We start from the raw sequence: 27,601 nt of genomic DNA on the forward strand, positions 1-27,601 counted from the left end.
CTATGTTTCCACCCAAGATATCCAGGGGCATTTTTCTAGATTTAGAGGCCACAGAAGATGTGTTGATTGAAGCATTTGATGCACCAGCCCCAGACATTATGAAATCTGAAATAAGAATATTTTAAACATTTCAGTAAGAAGGAGAATTGAGACAACAAGGAGAGAAGAAATAAAGTAGGAAGGGAAGAACAATAATGTTAGAAGAAGAAATAATAGAAGCTGGAAAAATATCTGAATAATATTCACTCCAAGAGGCAAGGAGGACAACGCATGCGGCGGCGAAGCAGGTCCAGGTGACCAAACAACAATTCCCATTGGGGACGACGAGTCCCAAACAACACGCGGCTCTTACTCCCAGAACACACGATTTTGTTCGTGGTCAATACTAGGGTTCGTGAAAGGGTCGAGAGAAGATGAAGTTCAAACCACCGGTGGTGTAGCCCAAAATATCCTTTCAATTTGGGGTTGAGGTCAAAATTTGCTCCAGGCAAGAAAAAACGAGTTTACAAACGAGTCATCTTAATTTGCTAGGTGGACTAGCAAACTCATCCAAGTCTGCGAGTTGACTCACAAATTTGACAACAAAACAATGCACATAACTGCAGACAAGTCAAATTCTCAATTTACACTGAAGATCAGAAAACTCTAAAATTTCTTTCATGGATCATTTATAAATACAATACAGAGAACCATTCCACCAAGCACAGAAAAGGAGGGTAAAATGGTACTCAACTTATTATATATATAAGCAGTAAAACATATACAGAGATATTTAGGCACAAAAACAAGTGCTATGCTAGCATGAACTTCTCATCATCAGAGGGCAAGCTTGGCTTGAGCTCACTTGGATTTCAGTGAAAATATCACCTCACATGATAATGTTTGGGTTGTAAAAATCTGACCCCATCAATTACCAAACATGTAAACACTAATTCAAACTGCTGCTACTCAGATTCTGAGGAATAAGAATGGTGCTTCCCAATAATCTCAGGGAACATTGCAGGCAGTGCATGGTTTGCAGGCATTACATGTTGACGAGAACCAACTAAAGTCCTCTCATTTACTTTCCCAACTTCCTTGCAAACACCATCTAGTATTGAAAGGAAATCCCTCACAACCATAAAGATTCTAAATGGATGAGCTTCTTCCTTTGCTGAATTTCCATGGAAATACTGAGTTATCTCCTTTACAGAAGAGATAGCATTTCTCTCTTGCGCCTGGATTGCTAAAATCTCTTCCTCTCCTCTCTCCAAGAAACCTTTCATTGCCTCGGAAAATTTCTGGTTAGCTTCTTTCAGAGGTGACTCTTCATTTAACTTTACAACTTGCACCACTTTTTCTATTCCTCTGGCAAGTTTTGCAACATCACTTCTTAGCGTGTCTGAGTCCATAGCAGCTGCTTTTTTAACATTGGTAAGCTCCCCGCTCAATCCAGAAACAATTTGCAGTCCATGCTTCCTAAAGTCTACTTCCTCTTGAAGAGTGTATTGCTGAATGTTTTTGTCGGCGGGGTCGTGTTGATGATTAGAACCGGGGATATGAGAACCCTCGGTTCTGACAATTTCCTGCACAACAAAATGCAAGAGGCTGGTCTTTCCATCAGTTCCCTTAATATCAACTAACTTCAGAAGAGTGTCCAGTTTGAATGCGTGTGCATCACCACGATTGGTGCCAACATTCATACGATTTCCTGTTCTCAGAACTGCTTCAAGTATCTTCAGAAACATTCTGCTATTCTTTAATTCCTCACAAGCCACCTGTGCAAAAGGATGAAATATGAAAACTGCATGTACATTCGTACAAATTGCAATAGCACAATAGTTTCAAATTTGTTTTCTTATGGAAAAATGAACAATACCAGTCTGTTTTAGGCTTATTTGGTGTTATGTGTTTACAAAGCTCCATCGAAACTTAAATTTCAAGTATATGTCTAATTTTTTTACTATATTTCACTAGCGTTGAGAACTAAACAAATTTCTGTCTGCAATTTCAGTGTCTTAGAAGAAAAGCCACATTTGGCTGAGGTAAAATGACTTGATGGTTTGCTAACTACTATATTCAAGAGAAGGATATCTTCTTTCCTTTGATTTGAAGGTATAGATTATAACCTATATAACTCCCATTTCAACATGACCAAGTAATTATCTGTTGTAATAATTTTATATCTACAGAAGATAGATACATAAAGCGCCTTTCCAGAACCAATAGCAGTTAACTTGCTACACCCTATGTCCTCCCAAGTTAACTATAGGAAACTTAATATTTGCTAAAACTAAGCTTGATTGATACTTGAAGGTCACTCTGTATTATAAGCATAAAATCAATTGAGATGGAAGAAGAATATGTACCTCTAGAGTTTCAAAGGACTTCTTAAGGTACTCTAATTCTGAATCAAAATTAGCAATGTAAAGCATGGCATCCACTCTCTTGAATGCAAAAGGTATATCAAGCATGACTTTAAGAAATTTCTCAGCCGGGCCAAACTTGAAGGGTGATTCATCTCGAAACTCCTTCAGCTTAGATTCTTCTTCTTTGGTTGGAGCCATCTTTAATAAACTTTCTAGAAGTTCTGTTCCCAATGTATCACAACTGCCTATAGACAACAAGGTTTAATATGTCAAAAAAATAAAGGCACTTTACAAGGAGAAGAAGAAGATTAAACATCATTATTCAACAAGGAACAATAGCGCATAATTTGTTTGACAAGGGATGATAAGGGGCTGGAATCCTTTGTCCCTATTTGGTGTCCTCTTCCCTGTCCCACCAATCAAATTGCATCATGTCTATTCATGTAAGGTTATAATTGTCATACTCATGCCTACATGACACAATTAGATTGGTGAGACAGGGAAAAGAACACCAAATGGGAACAAAAGATCTTCGCCGGATGATAGGATGCTACAATACAGACCACCCATAGAGTAAGAGGAATTCGATGCTGCGAAGTAAGGAAACGAATGACTATGAAAAACAGTAATAGAAAATATGGATAGAGGTTGAGGAACACCTTAGTTGCATCTATTGAATGGAATGATAGTGAAATTCGCAATCTTTAGGTCCACGACAAATGCATGGAAAGCAAGGGAAATTATTTCTATTTATTTCTCATGCGGGCCAACATAACAATAGTACCCCAGGCACATGAATACATAATGATAGTGTAACGCCATGTCAATTTGATATAAAATCCTAATGAGTAATGGCACAACCATATGCAAGGGAAGTGTATAATAAACAATAATAAAACAATAATTCAAGTGTCCTTAGAATTGTCCATGGAAATAAGACAAAATGGAGATAGCAACTCATCCTCACCTTCTCTGAGAGCTTCACACACTTCATCAATAGTCACATTTAGTGCCCGGAGCAAAATTGCTATGTTCTGAGACTTCTTAGGGTCAAGCGCCCTATTCTCTGGTGGCACCACCGGAGTAGAATGAAGCGCATGACGCCAAGCAGTGCTATCTCTAACACCCAAACCCGAATTCCCATTGGAATTATTCACCATAAAGAGTGTCTCAATCATGTCCTCATTCAACCTGCACCTCAGCTCAATGAAATCATTAAGCTTCCCACACAATACACAACATAACAAAAATAAAATACACAAAACAAGAGAATCCCCACACAACATGTACATAACAAAATACAAAAGCTATACGATGTTGACAAACATGTTTTTGAAATGATGAAACTTGAATAGTATGTTTGTGTCTTACTGGAAAGAACTGGGTCTCAACCGATCCCAAACCATGACCCTATCTGAGCTGGCTTTAACTTTATCCCAATGTAAAGCTTTCAACTTAGGCTTTTGGGCCTCTTCAGTTTCATTCTTATTCACATTTTGAGAAGGTTCAGCAAAACTAGTCACCACAGGAGCCTCCCAGAACCGAGGCAGCGGAGGTGGCGGTGGCGGCGGAGGAGGAGGCAGTTTGGTGGTCTGAAAAGAAGGAGAAGAAGAGAAAGATGGGGATGCAGGGTTGTGATGGGGTGTTAGAGATTTGACACTTGAGGGGCTCAAATTCAGAGAAGGAGAAGGAGAAATGGAACTAGAGAGAGAATTGGAACGAGGGTAAGATGGTGTTCTTGAAGTGAAGCTTCTGCAGAATCTATCAATGGCTTTCAAGGAACGAGAGCTTGATGCAGCAAGAACGTGAGGTGGTGAAAGAGGAGGACTCTGTTCTCTGTTTCCAGAATCAGAAGAAGACCCTTTTGGAGAAAAGAACTGTTCATCTTCGTTTTCCTCTTCACTCTTCTCCTTCTTCTCTTCTTCATCGTGTTCTCCACTGGTCCATGCTCTGTGGTTGTAACGAGGCAGGGGAGGCAGAGGATTAAGCTCCGGCGAGTCATTCAGTCTCCGATACGGTGGCCGAAAATCCCCATTGCAGCTGCTCGAGTCAGCAGTACCTTCTGAGCTGGCCACCGTGCCGAGGTAGAGCATCTCCGACCTCGGGCTCATTTTCCCGCGTGGCTTCCGCGCGGCGGCGTTCGGCGGGAAGAGGCGGAGGCTGTCGGATCTCGAGGCCTTGTCGTCATCATGAGTTGAGGAGGAGGCGGCGAGTTTCCAGCGGCGGTGGGCGAAGACAGCTGCGGCGGAGATGAGAGCTAAAGAGAGGAGAGAGATGGTGACCGCAGCGGCGACGGAGGCGGCGTGGCGGTGGCGGTGGGAGTTTGGTCTGGGGAGGAGGAGGGAGGAGATGTTGGCCGGGAATGTGGCGATGAGAGGTGGCGGAGGAGGGAGCGATGGCGTTTGGTAGGAAGGGAAGAAAGACTTTGGTGGTGGAGAAGAGGAAGAGGTTGAAGAAAATGGGAGCTTGGGTTGTTGCTTTTGTCGTTTTGGTTGGGTTTCAGGAGAGGAAGCTGGTGGTTGTGTTGGAGGAGGAGCAGAGACTGTAGGAAACAGAGGCTGGTGGAGGACACGGCGGTTGTGGCGGTGTTGAGCGGTGGAGGTGGAGGTGGAGGAAGCACACAAAAGAACTGACAACAGTAGTAATAGTATGGTGTTTAAGACACTGCACATGATGATATGTTATGTCAGTGTAATAAGAGTATTGAAAGTTTGATAGAAATGGTGGTGAGAGAGTGATGAAACTGAAATAAGTGTGAGACTGGTGGGAAAGGGAGAAGAGAGGAATGGTAGGAAGAGTGTTAGTTCAAACATGAATGCAACTTTGTTGTGATTGTTTTTAGTTTTTTACTCTCTGTGGTTGTTTTGTTTTTATGTTGGTGGTTGCTGTTAAAAGTTCTGAAACCATGCTCAGGCTAGGTAGATAGCCCTGTCATGTTGGAGTGTAAAAGTTATTATTGACTATTGAGGAGCTGGGAAGGGTGATGATTTGTGAAAGGGTGCTGATTATTTGGATTACTGTTGAAGTTAATATGGATCCAAATATGAAAATATAGAGAAATACGTAAAATCACATTTGTGTTGGTTCTAACACCAAAATAAAAATGCATATCTATTTATATTATCTTTCTTGTTATTTCTCTTTTTTTACCTATTATATTACATTTTTTATTTATCTCTCTTCACTTTTAATCTCTTGTAAAAGACTAGAAGTGTGAGTGTAGTTACTGTGTACACATTTTTTCCAGTGTGAAATCTGGGTGGGGGATTTTAGCATGGTTTGAAGCAGGGGCGGACCCACATAGAGCCCAGGGGGTTCAGTTGAACCCCCTGAAAAACAAAAAAATTCTACTTACCCCCCTATAATATATCTTTTTTGAACCCCCTGAGATTTTACATTTGCACCCCTAGACCCCAACTTCTCTCTCACACACACTCACATAGTCAGATCTCTCTCACCTCTCACGAGTTACGCTTTGATTTCTCAAGCACTCTCACGGTCTCACCTAGGTCTGGCCGTCTGGGTCATCAACACGCACGGCGCACCACCACCACGGCACCACTGTCCAGCCGTGCCTCACTGTGCCTCTGCCCTCTGGTCTGGCTCTGGGGTTCTAATTTCTAAAGGTATGGCTGATTTTTCCCTAACCCTAAATGGCAAATCTGTTTTCCCTAATTTCTAAAGCTTCTAATCTTCTCCTATGCACTGCAGTCTGCACAATCTGTTTTTTCTCTCTAGTTTTATGTATTTTTTTTACTGTGGTACCGTGTGTGTGCGTATGGTGCTGTTAGTGCGTTTTTTGACCATAACTTCTGGTTGTGTGGTGGGGTTACTTTATCAAACAAAGAAATAGTGCAGATCAAGCAAGTTGAGGAGGCTTTTGGGGCGGTTTGTGGGACTGCAGGAGGTTGGGCTACTATTACTAAGTCCCACATACATTAGATTTAGATGTATTTAAAATTTACAAAGCATACACTTTCAATGTGTGGAACTTGAAAGAAAGAAAAAACAATTACTGCACAAAATTACTAAAAAAGAAAGCAGAGACAAAGAGTGAGGAATTGGGTAAATAATTGATGATTGATCTGTTATGGTAAATATTAATTTGGTCTTCAAGTGTAGGAAAATTATGTTATTTTGTCTGTTTGCTTTGAGCATAGGAAAGCTTTATATGTTGATTATAGCAATGGCTTGGGCTTTGTGGGAACATAGAAATTGGATTGTTTTCACTGCAAGAGGACTCAATCTTTGATAAAGCACAGCTTAAGGTTTGGCAATGGTTATCTGCAAAGGGAAAGGACTTCCACTTTTCAATGTATGAATGGCAATCACAACCTATCCTATGCCTCCAATCGGTTTGATACATACACATACTTATACTGTTGTGATATTGGGATTGAATTGGCTTTATGTGCAAGGGCCTGATTATGATTGGGGACATTCGGTGCTGGAAATTCTAGAGCAAAGGCAGGACAACTTGATAGCAAGTATCTAATTTGAAGGGATGCTTTTGGGGGCTTTAGTTTTAAAGCTGATCCCATTTAGTTTTCCCCTGTTTCCTCTGTTTTTGTAATACTCTTCTATTTTTGACTTTTGTTTGTAGTTTCTCCTTTCTCTTTTCTTTCTGTGTACCTTGGGTGGCACCCCTTGTGCCTTTTTAATTTATCAATATGGCTTATCAAAAAAAAAAAACGTAAAGGACAACTATGATATGTATAATTTCGTATAAACATATTACAATTGTTTTTAATTATATTTTTATTGATGTGTTCATTTGAAAAATTTGACCCCCCTGACCCTAGGGTCCTGGATCCGCCACTGGTTTGAAGAGAGGTAATAAAAGGGGTGTGGGTGTGACAATGATTGTGGAGAGGGTGATGATGAGGTGTTTGCATTTGGCGGGGGTGAAAGTGAGAAAAGGAATCCTGAGCGCCATATATACTGTTGCTTTCTCTCTCTTATATATATAGAATCTAATCTGTCTGAAAAGTTGTGATCTTTTGCTTGTCCTTACTCTCGTGGTGATTTGTGAACAAAAGTTCAAAGCTTATTTTGATTGCATGTCTTTTAGAATAGTACTCCCACATTTTATCTGAGTCAAATGGATTTTTTTAACTCATGAAAGTTACTTTATTACTTTCAGAGTAACAGAAATAATGTTTGCACTTCACTTCATCTTACATTTCATTTTTATTTATTTTTATATCTTTTTAATTTGCATTTCTCATCACATCATCTATCAATTTCTCATTTATCTTTCTTTTTGAATTTTGATACACTTTAGGGATTTGATTTTAACGTCACCTACAAGCTTTTTACATTACATGCTACCGAAAATACCCTACCATACTACAAAAAAGTAATTTCGCACTTTATAGCTACGGAAAAAGCAATTCACACATATATATTTTTCGCACTTATATGTGCAATATGCAGTCAGACAATTAGAGTTGTGGGGGCAATATATTCACACACATATATATAATCATGTAATGTTAAAATATTAAAATTTAGTGGGGGTCAAATCAATACATTTTATGTATATAATGTTTAGTTATTTAAAACACTTGTGGGAGATTAGCACATTTTATACATAAAGTTTTTATTAACTTCAAAATTTTCGGGGGGGCACTTGCCCCCATGACCTTCTTAATGCATTCGTGCTTGGCAGTATGTGATACTTAACAAACGCACTTATATAAGTGGGGTTTGCAATTTTTCCAATGAATATAACACACCCTGACAACTACAAATCCATCAATATAATCGAACAACATAAGCCAACAACATAAGAGATACAAATTAGCAAATCATCCAACAACAGTGTATCCAACATAAGCCCACTATATATTACAGAACAAATTATCCATGGGTCCGACATTAATTAGAGCTAAATTATCCAAAGAAAGACAACTTAACACGAATCCAAGTGGTGGTAACCGACCGCCTCCACGAATAGAGTAGATTTCCTCTGCAGCTCTCTGTTGTTGCTATGAAACGAAACACCCACCTCGACCTCGGCCCCGACCCCCCTGCCTTTTGCAGCTTCATCACTATCCAAATCCCGAATCAGACCACCCAGGGCGCCCTCAGGTTCATCTTCTATTGTCTCGTCACCTTCTTTTGTCGCGTCTTGCTTAGCATCACCACCAGCCGCCATCGTATCTTCTTGAGTTAAGAAAACACTATCAGGGCTGGACCGAAAGAACTGGATCCTTTTTTTCAGTTCCATCTTCATGATAAGAATCTTAATGTTGTGAACAGGATGCAGTTTATTCAACATGCATTCTTCAACAATCCTTCTGACTTGTTTCAAACCTTTGAGTGAAACCATAACATAAATAGTGTTTCCCTATACGAGAATGTAGCAGCTAGTGAGTATTTCAAGAGCCTTCAGTGTGGAAGAATGAGGACCTACAAGATGTTGCCTTCTTTTCACAAATCGCCGCCTATTGCGAACCATGCTGCTAATTTTAATAATGTTGCATTGCACTTCATCATCAAGTATTTTTATTGTCTAAGGAGCATGAATACTTCGCAAGAGAAGCTTGATAAGAGCCCTAGCTTTGAAAATGATATAAGGGTCTCTAGTCTTTCTAGTAGTTGAAACTGTCATGGAACCCTCAACCAGGTTGAGTTCATGAGAGGTCATTCTTCCTGAAGGTATTTCTCACGATATTGAAGGAAGAATGTAGAGAAGGAACTCACTTTGAGCATGTCGCCTTGTATCCATGAAGGGTCGAACTTCCCGACCTTCCACCAGTCAATGTTCGGATCGTCGTCCTATGGCTTCGGCTTGTCGTGCTTCCCCTTCTGCTTGGTGTTGTCCTTCGGTGCTTCATTGACTATGATGTTCTTGTTGTCTTCAGCCATACACATGGCTTCGATGATGATTTAGGAAGAGAATTGGAGAATTGTAGCTCTGATTCCAATGTGGGACGAAATTGGCTCTAGTAAGTGGAAGTGAACTAGAGGTTTCACCTCCATAAAAGGTATTATTAATTAATTTTAATCGTCAATACTTGTTAATGTATGCAAATATCACTTAGTTTTATTTTACTATTTTAAATTTATTTCCTAAATTTTTTTATACATCGAAAAATGTATTTCCTCAATTAAAACCTTGAAGAAGTTTTGCTAGGGTTTTTTGAAGCCCCGCTCCTCTGCGCCGCCAGTCCTCCTGACGACAGTGGAGTCTCTTCCTAGACTGGGTGTTCTCCTTCTCCGGCGTGCCTTCTTCTCGACGGTGGTGGAGTCTCGTGCCGGATTTGCTGCTTTGCCTTGGCTCCAGACATGAATTATTCCTCTACTCCTCCTTCGTCTAAGGTTTCTTTCTCATGACAGTGCGTGTCCAGTGGCGACCCTGTCTTAGAGGAAGATGCGGATGATGAAGGGGACCCTTCATGTGAGAGCGTCGGAGTAGATCGGGACAAAGGGAAATGTGGGATCGCTTATCGGACGTTTACCCTATTTGTCGACAGGATTTCCGATCGCGTCGACTATTTCCAGATTCATGGTCTCTTCAGCCACATCGGAAGACTGGTAAATGTTTTCATTTAGCGACAAAGGAGGTATGAGAGGGCCTGTCGTTTTGGCTTTGTGCGGTACCCTTGAATGAAGCTCTCTTCACTCGCGATTAACCTTCTCAACAGGGCTTTAGTGGGTGGATCGATCCTTTTGGTGGCATTAGCAAGGTTTCTGAGGTCGGAGAATTTAGGGTCAGGTGTTGATGAGGATTGTTCTGAGCCACCGCCGTTGAAGGTTCATGGTGGCTTTGAATTGTCGGCTGAGGAGGACAAGATGATCTTAGGGGTCTACAAGGATTCAACTAGCTTTGGCTGTCCAGCGGTGGTCCTTTTCCCAGAGACCCATGTTGCTGGGTGCTAAGGAGGTGCATTTACTGGATAAGAGGTGCGGTACCCCACTAAGGCCTTTTTTCCAGAATTGGGGTTGGACATCTCTGTCTTTGTCTCTGTTGGAGACGTATGTCTGGGGACTTGTCCCTCCTCTCCGGTTTGTGTGGTGCACCCCAAGGACGACCCATCTACATTAAACTTTAAAACCGATACATCCGGTGAAATCCAGCTTTAAGCACGCCTCATCTGCACAGGCTTTGGCAACAAAATATGCTCATATCCAACCGCAAACAGATTCGTGTCAAAGGGCAACCTTCCCACCAAGCTTTAACCCACCATGACACTCTAGCCAAATGCAAATCCCACACTGTAACACTGCATAAATTTTTATTATTAAAAATCCATTATTTCTCTCAAACCAGATTGACCAAAATATGAGAAACTGGATTTTTTTTTATATTTAGTAATTAATATAATGATTACTATACCAAAATAAATGTAATGATTAATATAAATTTTATTAATAACTAATTAATATTCTTATTGATGTATAAGTCAAGTCAATTTTACACACCCACAAATATATGTATAATATATATTTTGATACAAGAGTAACAACTCTAGTAAAATCTCAAATGACCTGCAATTTCAAACTTTTCTTCTTCACTATCTTCCTTTGCCTGCTTTTCAAAGGTAAATATTACAACTCTTCTCTGTAGCATCCATATGACACATTTTACTTTTTTCATTAAATGTTTAATTCATAGCCTTTATTATTTTAGCTCATGGACAATGCTCCTTAAGGAGCATTAGCATTAGACAAAAAGAAACATCAGATACAACACATGGATATCCTGTGATTCGTGTTAACATCACCAACAACTGCGCATCATGCACTCAGTCAAAAGTAAAGCTTGATTGCTCTCAATTTCAAACAGTATTTGGTGACGACCCATCAAACTTGAAGGTTTCTGGGGATGATTTTTGCATTCTCAAAAATAGTCAACCCATTGAACCTTTTGAAACTATCACTTTTCGCTATGCGTGGGATATTAGGTTTTCATTTAAACCAATTTCTTCAAAAATTGTATGTTCTTAAGTATGAGGATTAGTAGATTTTTATTTCTCCTTATCTCATGAGGTGAACAATATTTAATTTGAATCAGAAATAAAATTACCAATTATATCCTCTTGTTATTGGTCTATTACTTTAGTTCCTTTATGTGTAGCTTTAAATAGGGGTCTTCATCAAATTAGATCGATCCGATGAAACCGATGAACCAAGCCGGATCAATTAAATTTGATCGGTTTTTTTAGTATTCGATTGAAAATCGACCCAAAATGATAGAAATCAATGAAGATCGGTTTGATTCAAGGTTCGAAGAATTAAAAACCGAAGAACAAAAAAACTGAACCGATGATATATATTTTTTAAAATAGTTTAAAAATAGGGCATGTATAAATACTTATGTTAAGTGATTTAAAGAAGATTGTTGAGAATGAAGAAATGTTTTGAAGAAATATTGTTTATGTTGTATTTATTATGTTTGTTAGACTTATTATGTTTCTCTTTTCTATTATTAATTTGTAACGGTATTAATGTTAAACACTACTTTAAGCATTTTTGCATTGTTAAAGTGTTGATTAGGGATTATGAATTTGTGATTAAGCTATTGTTAAGTGAGTTATTGATTTACAATTTTTCTGCATTGTTAAGTTATGTATCATTTGTGATTGTAGCCCCATATGTAATGTATATACCTGTTTATTGCTATATATTTGAAGTTGTCTTAAAAAAAGTTGTGAAACCGACAAACCGAACCGATCCAAACTGTTCATTATAGGTTTGGTTTGGTTTTCAATATTTTTTGCTAACAACCGAATCAAATCGAACCAATGAATTTTGATTGGATTGGTTCCTAGTTTCACCTACAACCGGTCCAACCCGAACTGCGAATGCCTTGAATTGAAGCCGATGCTCTTGAATTGAAGCTTTGAACAGGTAAATCGTGTCAATTAGCAACAAAGATTTTTGTAGCTGAACTCCTTTAGAAGTAACATTCAATCATGTTAATGAGGATATTATGTTCTTAATTGAATCTAGAAGCAACTTAACCAAAATTTTCCTAATCAAATAACACATTTCATCTAACCATTTCATCAATCATGTGGTGTGCATAGAGAGTGTAAGAAAAATATGAGTGAAAATTCATTTTGTTCTTTTATCAAACAGGTGGTGCGTGTGAAAGTTGCAATGGATTTGAAAAGAAAATTATTCAATCATTTCATCATACAAATTAGTGGGCATGCATATTGTAATGGAAATATGATGAAAAGCTAGTTCACTCGCTATTTCATCAAGCAGGCAGTGCATTCACACAAGGATTTCATATGTATGCCATGATCCTGATCAGGTTTGTGCTTGCGCTTATATCGCTTTCTCAAGCCCAATCTTATTGGGTATTGAGGTTAAACTTCAACTACACTGGTTGACCCAAAAAAAAAAACTACACTACATTGTTTTGCCGCTCTCCGACCCATCATTCTTCATTCACCCGGTGTTAGAATTCAAGTTTAAGTAAAAACATTTTAAAAAAGTCACACATTGACCGAAAATGTGAGAGTTGAATAATTATTATAAGTGAAATGTGAGTGTTGAATAATTTATAAGTGAAATGACTAAGTGAAACTGCCGATGGCGGCCAAGACGGCTTGGACGCCGGGAGCATGGTGGGAAGAGAGATAAAGAGATACTTAGAGAATGAGAGAGAAATGATTAACTGTAAGAATAGAATGAAAGGTGGGAGACTGATTTTTCGTGGAATGTGTGTGTGTTGGCAAAGAAGACTTGACGGGTCAACGGAATTATAAAAACATTTCGAGTTCAAAAGTCGACTAAATTAATTTTTACAATTTTTAAAAAATAAAATTTTCAAAAACAACTAAAAACTGAAATATAACAAAAGTCACCCATGCCTTGCACGGGTAATATCTTCCCAATTAATTCTTAAAAATAATAAAATGAAAATAGGAAATATATAATTATTTCATTCATGTTTTTACCTCATACACTTGCTTCCCTTGTTTCGTCTACTTTCTCCCGTTGTAATTCAGAAGCTCCTTGACAACCTGTTCTTCCCCTTGAAGTCATGCTTGATTTCAGGTAACTATCCTTCGCATCTAATTTTTCTCCTAAGGGAATTTGCATCTTTAATTTCAACCGTTCACGTGTGGGTTCCTTTGTGAGAAGTTGTTGTGTGGTGTAATGGATCTACATGAAGAAAGACCTTACATTTGATATAGAATTGTGAGTGTCGGTTCTATTTTGATCTCTCTTTTTTATTTTTACCTTTTCATTTGTATATAATAATGCAAACGATTTATGCAAGTCTAAACGAAGAAGAAAAGTTCTCAAAAAAAAATTTTGCCGGGTAAACTCCATTTTCCTACCTATTTTACTATTTCTCTCTTAATACTTTGGACTCCTAACCTGTTTTTGAAATTAAATAAATATTTTTAACGAAATATTATTGAAAATAATATAATATTTGTGTCAAATATAGCGAATTATTTTTTAAAAAAGACATGATTTTTAACCAATCCATGATTTTCCAAAAAATGTAAGATAATATTAACAAAAAATAATTTTTTTTTAAAACAATGTTTTTGAAATCTCGAATATAGATAATAATATTTTTTTTATGAAATCATGCACATGTATTACAAAATTAGTCAACTTTGACAATAAATCATGCGCATGTTTTTTTTCAATAAAATTTTATAGGCAGTATATATATATATATATATATATATATATATATATATATATATATATATATATATATATATATATATATATATATATATATATGGAAAAGAACCTAAAGTTTTAATAAACCTGAAACGCAAGGAATGAAACAATGACAGATTTTACAATATTTTTTGATAATTCACTTCAAAGCAGAAACAGTGGAAAAAATACGGAGAGAAGAAACAATGAGTGAATAACAAACTTATATATATTACTATAGAGTTATAAGTCACAAAAAAATGGTTATGAATAAACAAAAATTAATTTTTCAATTTTAAAAATGTAAAAATAACAGATATTTTATTTATTAGTTTTTTTTTTTGCAAAATTTAAATGAGTTAATATAAAACACTTTTACTAATAATTGTTAAAATTGTACTTCTACGCTGCACTTCCTAATTCTCACGTTGCAATTAAGATAACTCATATTTTCATTATTCTACAACCTTTCTCAAGTCTCAGCAGTATATACTATATATGTACAATTTTGTTAGGCTTAAGGCACTTGCCTTCATGGTCTAACCTATTACACGACCCTGAGCGGTGGCGAAGAGTGGTTGTGGCAGTGAGTGGTGGTGATTATGGGAGTGGAGCTGGTGGTGGTAGCGATGTCAGCAACGACGGTGGTGGCAGGAGTGGTGGTGGTAGTTGTGGCAAGTAGTTTATACAACATAATCTTATTCATTTTAATATATAAGAGTATATTGATGTATTGTACCAAACTGACCCTTATTATCATGATTTTAAATGTTAATATCTTATGCACAATTTGCATCCAAAAGATCTTTTTTTAATTAACATTAGCATCTTAGTTTTTTAGGAAATATTACATAAAAAATAACTTTAAATATATTTTTCTAATAAGGTGGTTGTTTGAACGTATAGGCCGAAAGTTCAATCCTTGAGAACCACACTTTTTGATAGACTTTTGATCTCTACCACACCCGGGTCAAAATTGTGAGAGCATTTTAACACACAAAAAATCCAATAAACATTTATATTTTTATGCAATTGAAAATTGTAAAAAGTTAAAAAAGTATAGTACTCTTAACAAAATTTTAGATATAACAAAAGTCACCCGTGCATTGTAATGCAACAATAAATTCATCCTATCTATGACATTTTTGTCAAGTTCTTTGTTTGACAAAGAACAAGAGATCGACTCTTGCAAGGATCTTCAGGCTCAAGTGCATCAGATATAAGAGAATTTTTCAGAATGGTTGCTGACTATTGGTGATGGCAAGGTTGGACAGTCAATTAATGGTGAATCTGAAATACAAATACCCGATCAAACCCTTATAAAAAATTCAGAATCCAGTTTTGAAGACTAAGTCAATTTTACTTACCCTGATTTACCCTAATTTGTTGCGTAACATGTCTGAATCTGAATACTTCAGGGAAAGATCCATTTTGGCCCCCACGATTGAATTGGTTGGAAAGATAAATGATTACATGATGTCTCGGGTATCGGCAGAAAAAAGGGATTACTTGAGCTCTGATTTAAATATACAAAGAAGATGGCAATGTTGAGAGTGAGTTGGATGCATTTTCCCCCGAGGTATTGAATGCCATGAACTGTTCAAGACTGGCCCCACATAAGTTGACTTTGAAAATTGGAGTCCCGGTAATTTACTAAGAAATATCGATTAGTACAACAGATTGTGTAACGTACTTAATTTCAAATACTAAAACTAAATAAAATAATCTAACGTTTCGTTTCATCAGCCATTCAAATTTCCACTACAAGACTTTAGACATTATTCTCCAGCTCATTTATGTATGCCTTATAGTAAAATAAGATTTTTCAGTTCAAAAGTTGACTAAAATAAAATTTATAAATTTTAAAAAACTTAAATTATATCATAATTAAATAAGAATAAAAGTTATGGTGGATTAAAACAGATTGTTCTTCTTAAAAAAAACACAATGTTCACTAAGAACATATATATTTGATTTAAAAAAAAAGAACATATATATTTACATTCAAAAAAAAGAACTTATATATATTTAAAACAATTGTAAAGATGTATTTACTCAAAAAATAAAAAATAAACATAGTGTCACACAACATTTAGATTGACAATTTTATTAAACAAAAGTCACATGTGCAGGGCAAGGTAATTCCACTAGTCTTCTCCTAAAATGAGGTAAATTAAATTAGATAAGAGATAAAAATAAGATAACACCTTAAAATAGACTTATCTAATCCTAAATTAAATTAAATAAACCCTAATAATATCTAGAAAATAATATAAAATGTAGAAAAATACTAAAACTAAGTAAAAACATTAAAATGCATGAAATAAGCCTAAAGTGTCCTAAAATGACTAAAATATCTTGAATAATATATTAAAATGCATGGAAATAAACTAAGAAAACAACCTTAAATCCCTGGTCATCAAGAACCTCAACGCTTCACTTGATGGTTTAGTCTTGAGTGTCTTCGAGCCTTTAGCTTTGAACGCCACCATCTTTTGCTTCTTGAGTCCTTCCTCGTCTTTTCTGAGCTCTATTTCATGAACCTTTAGGGATCCCAGAAGATCTTCTATTTTCAGCGTTCAGTGATCTTTTGCTTCTTGGATCGCTGTGACCTTTGGTTTCCATTTCACTAGGAGGCTTCTCAGAATCTTGGTGAGTTGATCGATGTTGTTATATTTTCGATCGAGATTCCTGAGACCATTTACGATAGTTTGGAATCTTCCAAACAGATCGTCTATACTCTCGTTTTCCCTCATCTTGAAGGTTTCAAATTCTTCTACTAGCAAGCTTAGCTTGGCTTGCCTTACGTTCTCTGTACCTTCAAAAGCAATGCCTAGAGCTTACCATATTTCCTTTGTTGTTTCTAGACCATCAACTTTGTCAAGTTGAGCTTTGCTTATTGCATAGGCATAGTCTAGTCTTGTAGTTGAGCTGGTTATCCTTCTTCTGTGCGTCCGTCTAGTCTTCTTCCTTGATAACTTCGTTAGCATCATTTTTGGGGGTGATGTTCTCAATAGTGATGATGTCCCACATTTTGTAGTTGTTGGATCTGATGAATGTCTCCATGTTGTTCTTCCAGTAAGGATAGTTGGTTCCATTGAAGAAAGGAGGCTTGTTCGTATCTGTCCCTATGGGAATGCATTGATATTCGGCCGCCATTGAAGAAAGGGGGTTTGAATTGTGTTTCCTTAAAAACTTGAGTTTTCAAACGATTATAAATTTAGAAAAATGTTTTCGCAATCGTTTGATGCAGCGGATTTGAAGGCACTAAAGAAATAGACAATAAGCACACAAAAATATATCATGGTTCACCTACAAACGATGGGGCTACGTCTAGTCTCTGACTTAACCAGGATTTTCACTAACAAGTATCAAGGACTTCTCCTATAACATGTATTAGACAAGACTTCTCCCACAACAAGTTTTAGACAGGACTTCTCCCATAAGTATTCTACAGGACTTCTCCTAACAAGTATTCGACAAGACTTCTCCCAACAACAAGTATTTTGCAGGACTTCTCCTAAGATCTTTTGCAAGAACGTCTAGTTCTACTGGGTTCTCTTCTCACAAGAGGGATTATAGACTTTTACGGCACAATGAACTACAAAGTATTTGGATAAGATTTGACTCTCGGGTTTACTTTGTGTTCAAAATCTAGAGAGAGATGGATAGAGGATTTGACTCTTTGTTTTTTCTCTCAGACGATAAAGACTTGACTCTTGAGCTTTTTGAAGAAAATGATTCAGATGAAAAGTTCTATCTTACTTTCTTAAGTCTGAACATCTTCAACTCATCCTTTTATAGTTCAAGTGCTTCGTTGAGAGTCGTTGGAGCGTGTAGAGCATCTTGAGAACTAACTATTGCATCAAACGGTCCTCTTGTCAGGTGTATTTAATGTCTTGTACTTCTTCTATGGAGACTTGTTGCTACAATGTGTATCTTTATCAGCTGTTGGTAGCATTTTGAGCCTTGTTCCAGTACTTGTGTGTGAGAAAGAGGAAACTGATTTTGACAACGTTGTACTTGTTTCCTTGGACAAAGTGCTTTGTGAGATATCACGTGATTGCTTGCACTTGCTTTCTCTTCTTGTATGTCAGAGGATTCAAAATTGAATGTGTCGCTCCTTCTCTAGACATTTCACTTCCTTCATCGGTTCTTGAGACAGACGATGATGATCTTCAATAACTTCAGTCTTCTCACACGATCCATTGGCATTAATCCTTCTGGCATAGCTTATTCTGACGCTTTGACTCTTCTCATCTTCATGAACTTCTACTATGTTCTGGATTAGACAATGTAGCATATTAGACTTCTTTTGCTTAGGTAGTCTTTCTTGAAGCTTTAATCTTTCTCTTTCTTCGCTTGGTCAGAAGATCCATATAATTGCCTTTTCTCAGCTTGTGTAGTCTGCCGTGTTGCTTTGACTCTTCTTGTACATTGACTAGATTGAACTTTGATTATAGTCTTGTACTTTGTCATCAGACGGAGGGAATGTGATTCATGAAACATATTTCCTGAAAAGAAAATCACATTGAATGTTTGAGTATTGGCATTTAGGCTCTTTAAAAATTGTTATCGTTCAAAACATTATAGACGATGTATGCAGTGTTTGAACTTCCCAATGAGTTCTAGTAGTTGATGGCCCGAACTAAAGAACTTAATCTTTAATTCGGTTACTCGTAGGTGGTGATGAATCAGACTAATGAAATCTAATTGAAAACTCTATTTGACTTGAGGAATCAATACTTAGAGAATTAGGCTAGATCAACAATAGGATGAATTCCATTTGCATTGCATATACTCTCATTTCTCTTAAAGCATAACTTGTTTTGGTGAAGTGATAAATGTTTTTTCCTCGTTGTTTGTACTGCTTTTGGCTAAACCTTTATGATTCAATCATAGTAAAGCAGATACGGGTTTATCGTCCTCAGGAATTGTGTGAACATTAGTTCCACCAGTTAAACATTGATCTGAGCGGATACAAAGATGTTGAATAAATTGTTTTTATGGTTTTGAATATAAGGAAAGCGGTAAAAGAATGTTTACAGGGATAACAAAGAAGAAAACGTATTTATAATGTATTCCCCTAATCCTCTAATTGCTTTCAACTCAAAACACCCAGCTCAACCTTTGCCCCCCTTTGCCTACCCCAGTTCCATCACTATCCAAATCTCGAATCAGGCAACCCATGGAGCCATGTCGCAACCAGGATTGCGGCGGGACGGCGCTACAAACATTAGAATTTAGAAGAGTCGCCACCAACATTTTTAAAGAGGGAAAACGTTAGAAAACCCATATGAATATAGTCTTCGAAACCAGAAACGGGTCTGAGAGTCAATTACGCGTAGGGAAGGTGCTAGCACCCTAAGCGTCCATTTACAAATGGTTACCCTAATTAATCATGCAAAATCTCTTAGCTTTCTAAAAATTTGTTTTACCCCATAAGAAAATGATTTTGATTAAAGATTAGTTCATGTTCTATTAAGGAAAAAAAGATTATTTACAATTTAGATTTGACGGTTGTTGATGTCCGCTCCTACGTATCTCCAAGTGCAGTGGAGAATTCAAAATCACGTAGTTCTTAGAATATTTTTTAGATTGATTTGTGTTTTTTATTTTGAAAATATTTAATATATTAACATGTCTTAATTTTTGTACGAAATAGATCATTTTAAGTTGGCAGGTGTGTTTTATTATGAAAACCATTAACATGTTTATTATTCTATTGAGGTTTAAAAGATTTGCAATTGATATAGTCACGGTTTATGAAAATAAATGGAAATAATAAAAAAAGGTGAGAATCCAGTAAGTAATTATGATTGATATCCTTTGATTGTGTAAAAAAAGTGAGGTTCTTTTTTAAAAAAGAAACAGATACGTTGCTGGAGAAAAAAAAAAGAACAGGAGAGAATTGAAAATCACCGGTGTCCTAATCTATAACTACTATAAAGGGATAACATTTTGCCACTATTCACATTTTTCATAAATGTTGCTGAGGTGCACCATAAGGAACCCTTATGTTGTTACTTTTTGGTTTTTCTATTTGGTTTCACTACTACAATCTATTTCGCTGAGTTTTCTATTTACCTTTTGTGGCTACTTTTCCCTTTCACTACTTTTCTGACCACTTTTCATCTTCATTGCTTTTCTGACCACTTTTCATGTTTTTCATCTTCATGGAATTTTACTTTTGAAGGATAACTCACCTTTTAAGCACACTTTTGATAATTTAAAACTCTTATAATTTGTCTTCTTCATCTATTTAAGCCCTCAACCATCTATTACTATCGGGTTTTGTTCTTTGTGAGTAGCAATTGAAGTCTGGGTGTGGCGACAAGAAAGGTTGGGTCTCTGTGAGTAGTGATTGGAATCGGATCCATCCAAATCTATATTTCTTGCTTTCAATTCACATACATATTTTCTTAGGGTTTCTTACAGTTTTTTTTTTGGAGTAGCTTTGCTTCATTCAAAAATGTTGAAGATGTGGGGTGTTACAAGGCTCAAGGTACGATTGGTTTGCGGAAGGCTCATCGGTGGACATCCGGCGTTCCCGCTCGCCCTCCACGGTGAGTCCATTGTGATTGAGTTGTTGATTCACTCTGTCTATTTATTACTTCATTTTTTGGTGTATTAAATGATGACCCGGGTTTATATGATGTTTTTAGGGTTTTTCCTTGTAGGTTTTGAGTCTTTTTTCTTATGTCTCATGTAGTGTTTCATGCATTCTCATGCATTTTAACTTTTATTTGTGCAATTGCATTAGTTTAGTAATTTTGTAGTTTTATAAGGGATTTAGTTGCATTTTAGTATAGTTTTGAGTCTTTTGTTAATTGTCATTAGTTTTGAGTCCTTTGTGCAATTAAATGGTTGGTATTCTTGATATTTTTCCTTGAGCTTTGATGAGAGTAATCAGGTCTGAAACTGAAGAAGAAGGAAGGTCAAGAAACTTGGTGAATTGAAGGGAGGCTTAAAGAGGCATAAAGAGGAGTTAAAATGAAGATCAAGGGACTTTCCAGCGAGTCTGAGCGCCTAGGCATGCTCCATTGGCGCCTAGGCGCCAATTGCCCTGTTCCAGAAATTGGAATTGGCGCCTAGGCGCTCTGAATTGGCGCTCAGGCGCTCTGGAATTGGCGCTCAGACGCTCTGAATTGGCGCCTAGGCGCCAATTACCTTCCAGAGGCACTTTTTCAGCATGGAATTGGCGCTCAGGCGCTCTGAATTGGCGCCTGAGCGCCCGGAACAGCCCAAACTCGTGATTTTGCCTATAAATAGGATTCTAGTCATTTTCTTTTGGAATCTTGGATATCTATTCCATTTTTACATAAGTTTAGAAGGAGAGGAACATCTAGAAGAGTGAGAGAAGGCTTCCAAGCTTGTAATTCAGGTTCTTAGCCAAGCATGGCAAGAGCCATGCTTGGCTAATCTCTCTTCTTTTGCTTTGAATTTCTTTGTAAGACTTTTTGTATTTGAGTTATAATCTTAAGTTCTTTCCCACATGTTCTTCTTCTTCCCTTGAATCCCATATCCATGCTTTATGTTTCAAGTTAGAACATGTGCTAGCTTTATGCTTTTCTATAATAGAACGGAAGTTTGTTATAGATTAGGGACTTGTTATGGGATTACCTCTTCTATACTTGCTACTAGGAATAGAGGAAGGGTTGGGGTTTGTTGGCCTGAACTTTATAATCTTTATGCTTCAAACAAATGTTTAAGTACACAAGGAATTGGGCTTATCTTTTGGTTTGAAAGAATTATCTTTTGCTTATCGATAGGTAGTTGCTTAGGCTATAACATCAAGGAGACATTCATGAGAACATGTGCTTAGAATGATGTGCTTGAATTGATTAGTTGAGCAAGAACCCAAAGTAAATCACTCTTTCTTTTCATTCTCTGTTTCAAATCTGAATTTATATTTTCTTCTTTCCTTAGTACTGCTTCGTCATATGTTTGCCTCAATAAAACAAACCTTCAAACTCAAAGCTTGAACCGAATCTATTCACTCACAATCCCTGTGGTTCGATATTTAAAACCGGGTGGATTCCGTACACTTGCGAATTTACCAACATTAAATTGCAGGTTGGGGAATATCAGGGTGCATACAAGGTTAGTTCTGGGTTTCCAATTGTTGGTGCTGTTTCTTTGCTAGCTATGAATTTCAAAATTTGATTTACTACTATCTGTTAATCTGCTTTCGTCTTTCATTTTAGATAACCAAGGGTCTGTTGGAGAAGTATGTCCCTGAGAGGGTTCTTGATACTCCAATCATTGAGGTTCTTTTTCTTACCTCACTCTAAGCACAACTTTTTTTCCCACGAAGAACATGATATTTTGTTTTCAATTAAAACTGCTAGAATTAGTGTTAGATGTATAGTGTAAAGGAAGGCCTTTTTACTGCAATTTTGTTACTTGTCTTCAGATATGAGTTGTGTTGGAACTTGGAAGGTGAAACCCTTCTTTTGCACAACAGCACGCCCTTCTGTTGATGGTTGTTTATCCTAATGATGTACTTGGACAGGTTATAATGGAAATTCCTCTTGAATTGATGCTAACCATAAGCAAGAAGCTACCGTGGATGTTTTTCCCTGATATAATTCCCATTGGTCATCCAATATTTGATATTATCAACCCGGCAAATCCAGAGGTAATTGGAATTCTCCTCTAAAGCCATTAGTTCATAATAAGATATAATTGATATGCTTGATTTTTTTTCATGTTAAGTACACAAGTTATCAAATTGTCACCCCTTTTTGTAACAATAGTATGTACTAAAAAAGTAAACAACCCTTTTATAGTCATCTGCCTAATGTAATTGTGTTAATCTTTGTGGCAGACAGATTTGGACTTAAGGTTAGCATGCCTCCTCTTATATGCATTTGACTGCCAGGAAAACTTTTGGCAGTTATATGGTGACTTCTTACCAAGTGCAGATGAGAGCACTAGCTTATTTATAGCTACAGAGGTGCGTAATAATTTTCAGTTGAGCCACAAAATTCATATGAGCTCTCTTAAGTTGGCTTGGAATCCTTTGTAATATTAAGGAAGGGCATTATGCAATCCTTTTTGCAATTACTGTAATTTTTTGGAATAAACTTTGTGACATCTGGTCTTTTTCTGCTAATTCAGGTGCTTCTACAGCAATCACAAGGCTGTGATTTTAGTCCTTCTTTGAGTATGAACACCAAGGGTTGGTACTGGCTGTTATCTTTGAAGGTTTGGTGCGTGTGGCGCTATAATTCTGTAGTCTGGGGTGGTTAGTAAATCTGACTGGTAACTCTTTGCTTATTTCACTTTTGAAAATTCCTTGCTGCTGACCTCTTCAAGAATTCTTAATCTATGGTTAACTGAAAGATAGGGTATATGTCACGAGATGCAAGAACCTTGGTTGTGTTCTGGTTTAATTATGCAGAATTTGTCTTGCACTTTGATGACTTTGATGTCTGTGGAAGTGGATAAATGTTGCTGGCTTTGAGGGGCTGATGCGTGGTGCCTACTTGAAGATTTGTGCCTGGCTTGGATCACATCTTTGTTGTTTGATGATTGTTGTCTTCTGTTTTTGTTACTCTTTTAGCTTTCTTTAGCTTTCTTTTTGTTGTCATCTTGTGTATGTGTTGCTTGTTGTGAGTCTCGTGGCTACTTCTTTGACACTATTTGTTTTGCTGTTTTAACTCGTGTTATGCTTACTTGGGAGAGCTTTGTTGCCAAGAATCTTTTATTATATCTATTGTGATTGCCTTTTCAAAAAAAAACTTTGTGACATATGGTGTTGATTTGTATATCCAGGAGGAACTTTTGGAGCTGCAGGATCCTAATTTTGCTTATACTTTGAGAAGTCAGCAACAACGAGCCTTAGAATTATGGGAGAAAAACTGGGTAAAAATCAAAGTGTTCTTGTTGAATTTGTTAGCTTTCCATTATGCACATACCTTATTTTGTGTTACTAACAAATTGTGTTAATCTTGTCAGCATAGTGGTGCACCCCTTAAAAGAAAGCATCTTGCTTGTGATCCTCAGAGGTTCATTTGGGCAGTAGGTATTGCTCAATCACGATGTATCTATAACTACTGCAAAGGTTATCTCCAATGATACTATTCATCCAAGGGTTTTACCCCATGTGATCAAGGTCCACCGTAAGGGCAAATTAAGGTTGCTTTTTCTTATCTTTTGGTTGGTTTCATGTAGGTTTGTAAACTTTTTTGGGTTTTATCGTGTTGATTTGCTTTTTGTTGCTCACCTGGTCAGTGGAAAGTTAATGGATGAATTTGCAGTACAATTTACTTTTCGGGGAACTTTTGATAGGATAAAGTTGTTCGATTGTTTTGTGTGTGAAATTGCTTTCAATTTGTGGGAATGGTGTTTTTCATTAGGTTGTGTATAGAATATATGTTCTGTTAATTTTATTTTTGACAGTAGTGAATGAAACTTGAATGATTGACGTTAGAAACTAGAACATGGCATCTATACTGGGTTACTCCAAGGCCAAGCTGAATATCTATTTTTAAAATAAATTTCTGCATTTTAAGTTTATAAATACTACTGAATTGAATTTTTGTAGTGGCAAAGTGGCTTGTGGGTACTCGGATTACGATAATTGAAGTGAGCATAAAAACCTTGTGCTTAAAGATGTTGAGTTATGTTGAACTATTTCAAGTAAAATGCTTGTCTAATGAAATAGGGTTAAATTATAGATCACAGTGGAATATAAATCATGAAAATGATAAATGATGGAGGGATGTCCTGCCACCCTCCCCGTGTGTTTGTGCTTTTGCAAGTTAGATAACCGTAACTTGTGGTGTACTTGTGTTGCTTTCGTTAGCATTTAGCACTTAGCACTTTTAGTGGGAGCCAGGGACATTTTACTTTGGATTAGATTTTCCTAATCTTAGTTGTGCTGATTGTGTTAGCAAAACACAGTCTTTTTTAGTAAGTAAAGGTTAAACCTTCTTTGTAGCGATCAATCTTTGTATTGAATTGTTTGTTTCTTAGTTTGTTCTATACTATTTTTTTTTGGAAGGAGGATACCTCTGATTGTTCTCATGGTTGCCTTGGTCTTTCCATGACTAAGAGTGATGTCACTGCCGCAGAAATTTCTACATGGGCTAAAATGATAACAGAACCAAAGGTTTTTCTCATTTTAAGAATGTCTAAATAGAAAAAAGTGAATGCCGTTAACTATTAGCAGATTATGTGGTTAAGTTATTTGGCCATTTGACCTTTGTTTTAGTTGTACTGAACTACACCATCGCAATTCGATGGACTCTTTTATTTTAAGATTTTACTATATGTAATTGAGATGAGATTTCAATTTATTTGATCCAAAAAAAGCACGTTGTGTTGGGTTATTTAATTTAGTTCAAATTAGTTGAAATTTTAATTTAGCAGATTATGTGGATTTCAACAGGGATTGATTCTTGGCGGGTGCAATTTATCTTTCCGATGTACAAAAAAAATTGATACATAACACATTATAGTATGTTTCATAAGTGGAATAATTAATTTAGTTCAAGTTTTAATTAAAACCATAATATATTTTTTGATTTGTCGGAATTCTATTTGGTGATTGTATAAACAATGTTACACTGACGATGCATACAAATTAATTTCTTCGGTTTTAGTAAGAAACAATATCAAATATGTGCACTAATTTTTGTATATTTGATTTTTAACATACATGTTATAATATTAGTATGAAATTAAAAAAAAAATGGCAACCGTGCATCGCACGGGATACTACCTAGTATTCACACAAAAGGTAAGGATAAAGTGAAGGGAGAGCATAGTTGATGATATTTAAATTTAAAATTTTAAAAAAACATTACCTTCCAATACTCATGCAATTCACGACAGAGGAGAGGAAAAAAAAATAAGAATAATAATTTTCCTTCAATCACAAACAGAGTCAGACTAGGACGAACAAATATATTCACATCAATTTACAAAGGGAAGACATAGTGCATATTAAACAGCTTTGTCAATAACAGGTATTAATAATAACATGTTATTTAACAAAGAGGAGCCAAACCTTTTCAATCACCACCTGATGATCTTACATTCTTACTACTGGCAACTCACTCTCACACTCACACTCTTGTGTTTTAGAGTTGCAGTTCAATGGTGGAAGTAGTGAACTACAACCCAAAAAGTGATCATTCTGTTTCTGCCTCTCTTTGAACCTCATCCCACAACCAAAACACCCCCTCTATTTATAGCTGCATGTCTAGGGTTTTTTCCTCACCACTCCTAGAATATTCTTGGGAATCATTCCTCATCATTCTTGGAGAGGAAGAAAAGCCCATCTAGAATAACCTAATTTATTTTTGGTATTTATTATTTAATTTCGTATTTATTAAATAATAGTTATTCAAAATTCTGAAAAATTTAATTAACTATTATTATTATAATTTTGAATACTGTTTTTTACACTTTATCTATATAAGTTATATTAAATTAATTTTATTAAATGTAGGACAAAATTGAGTGTTCACAAGCCCTCTGGCTCATCTTCTTCTGTCTCTTCACCTTCTTATGTCACTCCTTGCCCAGCATCACCACCAGCTGCCTCCATGTCAGCTTGGGTTAAGACAACACTAACAGAGCTGAATCCTTATCAAGTTCGAAAGAAATATATCCTAGTTCTCTTGGGCACCAGTTGTATCCTTTTTAAGTTCCTTCTTCATCATAAGATTCTTAATGTTGTAAATATGATGTAGTTTATTCAGCATGCATTCTTCAACAATCCTTCCCACTTGTTTCATACCTTTGAATGAATCCATGGCATAAGTATTGTTTCCCTGGACAAGAATGTAGCAGCCAGTGAGTATTTCAAGAGCCTTCCATGCGGAAGGATTGGGACCCACAAGATGTTGCATTCTTTTCACAAATCGCTCCTTATTGCGAACCATACCGCTAATTTTAATAATCGCATTGTACTTCACCATCAAGTATTTTTATTGCCCGAGGACAGGAAGACTTCGCGAAAGGAGCTTGATAAGATCCCCATCTTTTACAATAATATAAGGGTCTCTAGTCTTTCTCATAGTTGAAACTGCCATCGAACCCTTAATTAACCAGGTTGCGTTCGCAAGAAACACCGAATTCTTTGAGAGCAAATTTCACGAGAGGCCATGCTTTCTGAAGGTATTTCTCGCAATACTTAGGGAAGAGTGTAGAGAAGGAACACACTTTGAGCATGCTGCCTTCTTTCCATGAAGGGTCGAACTTCTCGACCTTCCATCGGTCAATGTTCGGATCGTCATCCCATGGTTTCGGCTTGTCATGCTTCCCTTTTCGCTTGTTGTTCTCTTTTGGTGCTTCATTGTCCATGTCGTTCTCATTGTCTTTGGCCATAGAGACATGGCTTCAATGGTGACTCAAGAAGAGAAATGGAGAATTGTAGCTCTGATTCCAATGGTGAACGAAACTGGCTCTAGTAAGGGGAAAAGAACCAGATTTTTGCGTCCCGAAAAGGTATTACTAATTAATTTTAATCCCAAATAATTATTAATGTATACAAATATCCCTTATTTTTATTTTAATATTTTAATTTTGTTTCCTCAATTTATGATTTATAATTAGTATTCTAACTATTTTTCATTAATACTCAGAAATTT

At 36.5% G+C, this 27,601-nt stretch overlaps 1 protein-coding gene, 2 long non-coding RNA genes and 2 pseudogenes across 6 annotated transcripts; 2 read left to right on the forward strand and 3 right to left on the reverse strand.

The window, feature by feature from the left end:
* Positions 1–635: 635 nt before the first annotated feature.
* LOC130710475 (formin-like protein 2) lies at positions 636–5,176 on the reverse strand. The gene is made up of 4 exons (XM_057559757.1): positions 3,720–5,176; positions 3,316–3,539; positions 2,349–2,593; positions 636–1,757 (listed from the first exon to the last, which is right to left on the reverse strand). Exons 1-4 carry the CDS (start codon positions 5,018–5,020, stop codon positions 945–947), a joined length of 2,583 nt encoding a protein of 860 aa, XP_057415740.1. The 5' UTR covers positions 5,021–5,176; the 3' UTR covers positions 636–944.
* A 3,086-nt stretch (positions 5,177–8,262) lies between these two features.
* Positions 8,263–9,227, reverse strand: LOC130712225 (KRR1 small subunit processome component homolog; annotated as a pseudogene).
* A 10,787-nt stretch (positions 9,228–20,014) lies between these two features.
* On the forward strand, positions 20,015–22,270 carry LOC130714316 (uncharacterized). Of its 4 annotated transcripts, none has more exons than XR_009011242.1 (4): positions 20,086–20,347; positions 20,450–20,560; positions 21,924–22,097; positions 22,202–22,270. It is a non-coding gene; the product is annotated as an uncharacterized LOC130714316 (long non-coding RNA). The 4 variants fall into 4 exon arrangements; XR_009011243.1 differs by having other exon boundaries at positions 20,087–20,336; XR_009011240.1 differs by lacking the exons at positions 21,924–22,097; positions 22,202–22,270 and having other exon boundaries at positions 20,015–20,347; positions 20,450–21,488.
* Positions 22,271–23,250: 980 nt separating this feature from the next.
* Positions 23,251–24,422, forward strand: LOC130714317 (uncharacterized). The gene is made up of 2 exons (XR_009011244.1): positions 23,251–23,864; positions 23,958–24,422. It is a non-coding gene; the product is annotated as an uncharacterized LOC130714317 (long non-coding RNA).
* A 2,156-nt stretch (positions 24,423–26,578) lies between these two features.
* On the reverse strand, positions 26,579–27,338 carry LOC130712231 (KRR1 small subunit processome component homolog; annotated as a pseudogene).
* Positions 27,339–27,601: the final 263 nt, after the last annotated feature.

Source organism: Lotus japonicus, chromosome 4 (assembly GCF_012489685.1).
Source record: "Lotus japonicus ecotype B-129 chromosome 4, LjGifu_v1.2".
Taxonomy (NCBI): Eukaryota; Viridiplantae; Streptophyta; class Magnoliopsida; order Fabales; family Fabaceae; genus Lotus; species Lotus japonicus.

Excerpts from the sequence above, each read along its gene's own strand:
- LOC130710475 (XM_057559757.1), bottom strand. The coding sequence starts at position 5,020 with ATGTGCAGTGTCTTAAACACCATACTATTACTACTGTTGTCAGTTCTT. Across the intron at positions 3,540-3,719 it reads TTGAGACCCAGTTCTTTCCA|GTTGAATGAGGACATGATTG; the intron begins GTAAGACACAAA and ends GCTGAGGTGCAG. Across the intron at positions 2,594-3,315 it reads GTGTGAAGCTCTCAGAGAAG|GCAGTTGTGATACATTGGGA; the intron begins GTGAGGATGAGT and ends TGTTGTCTATAG.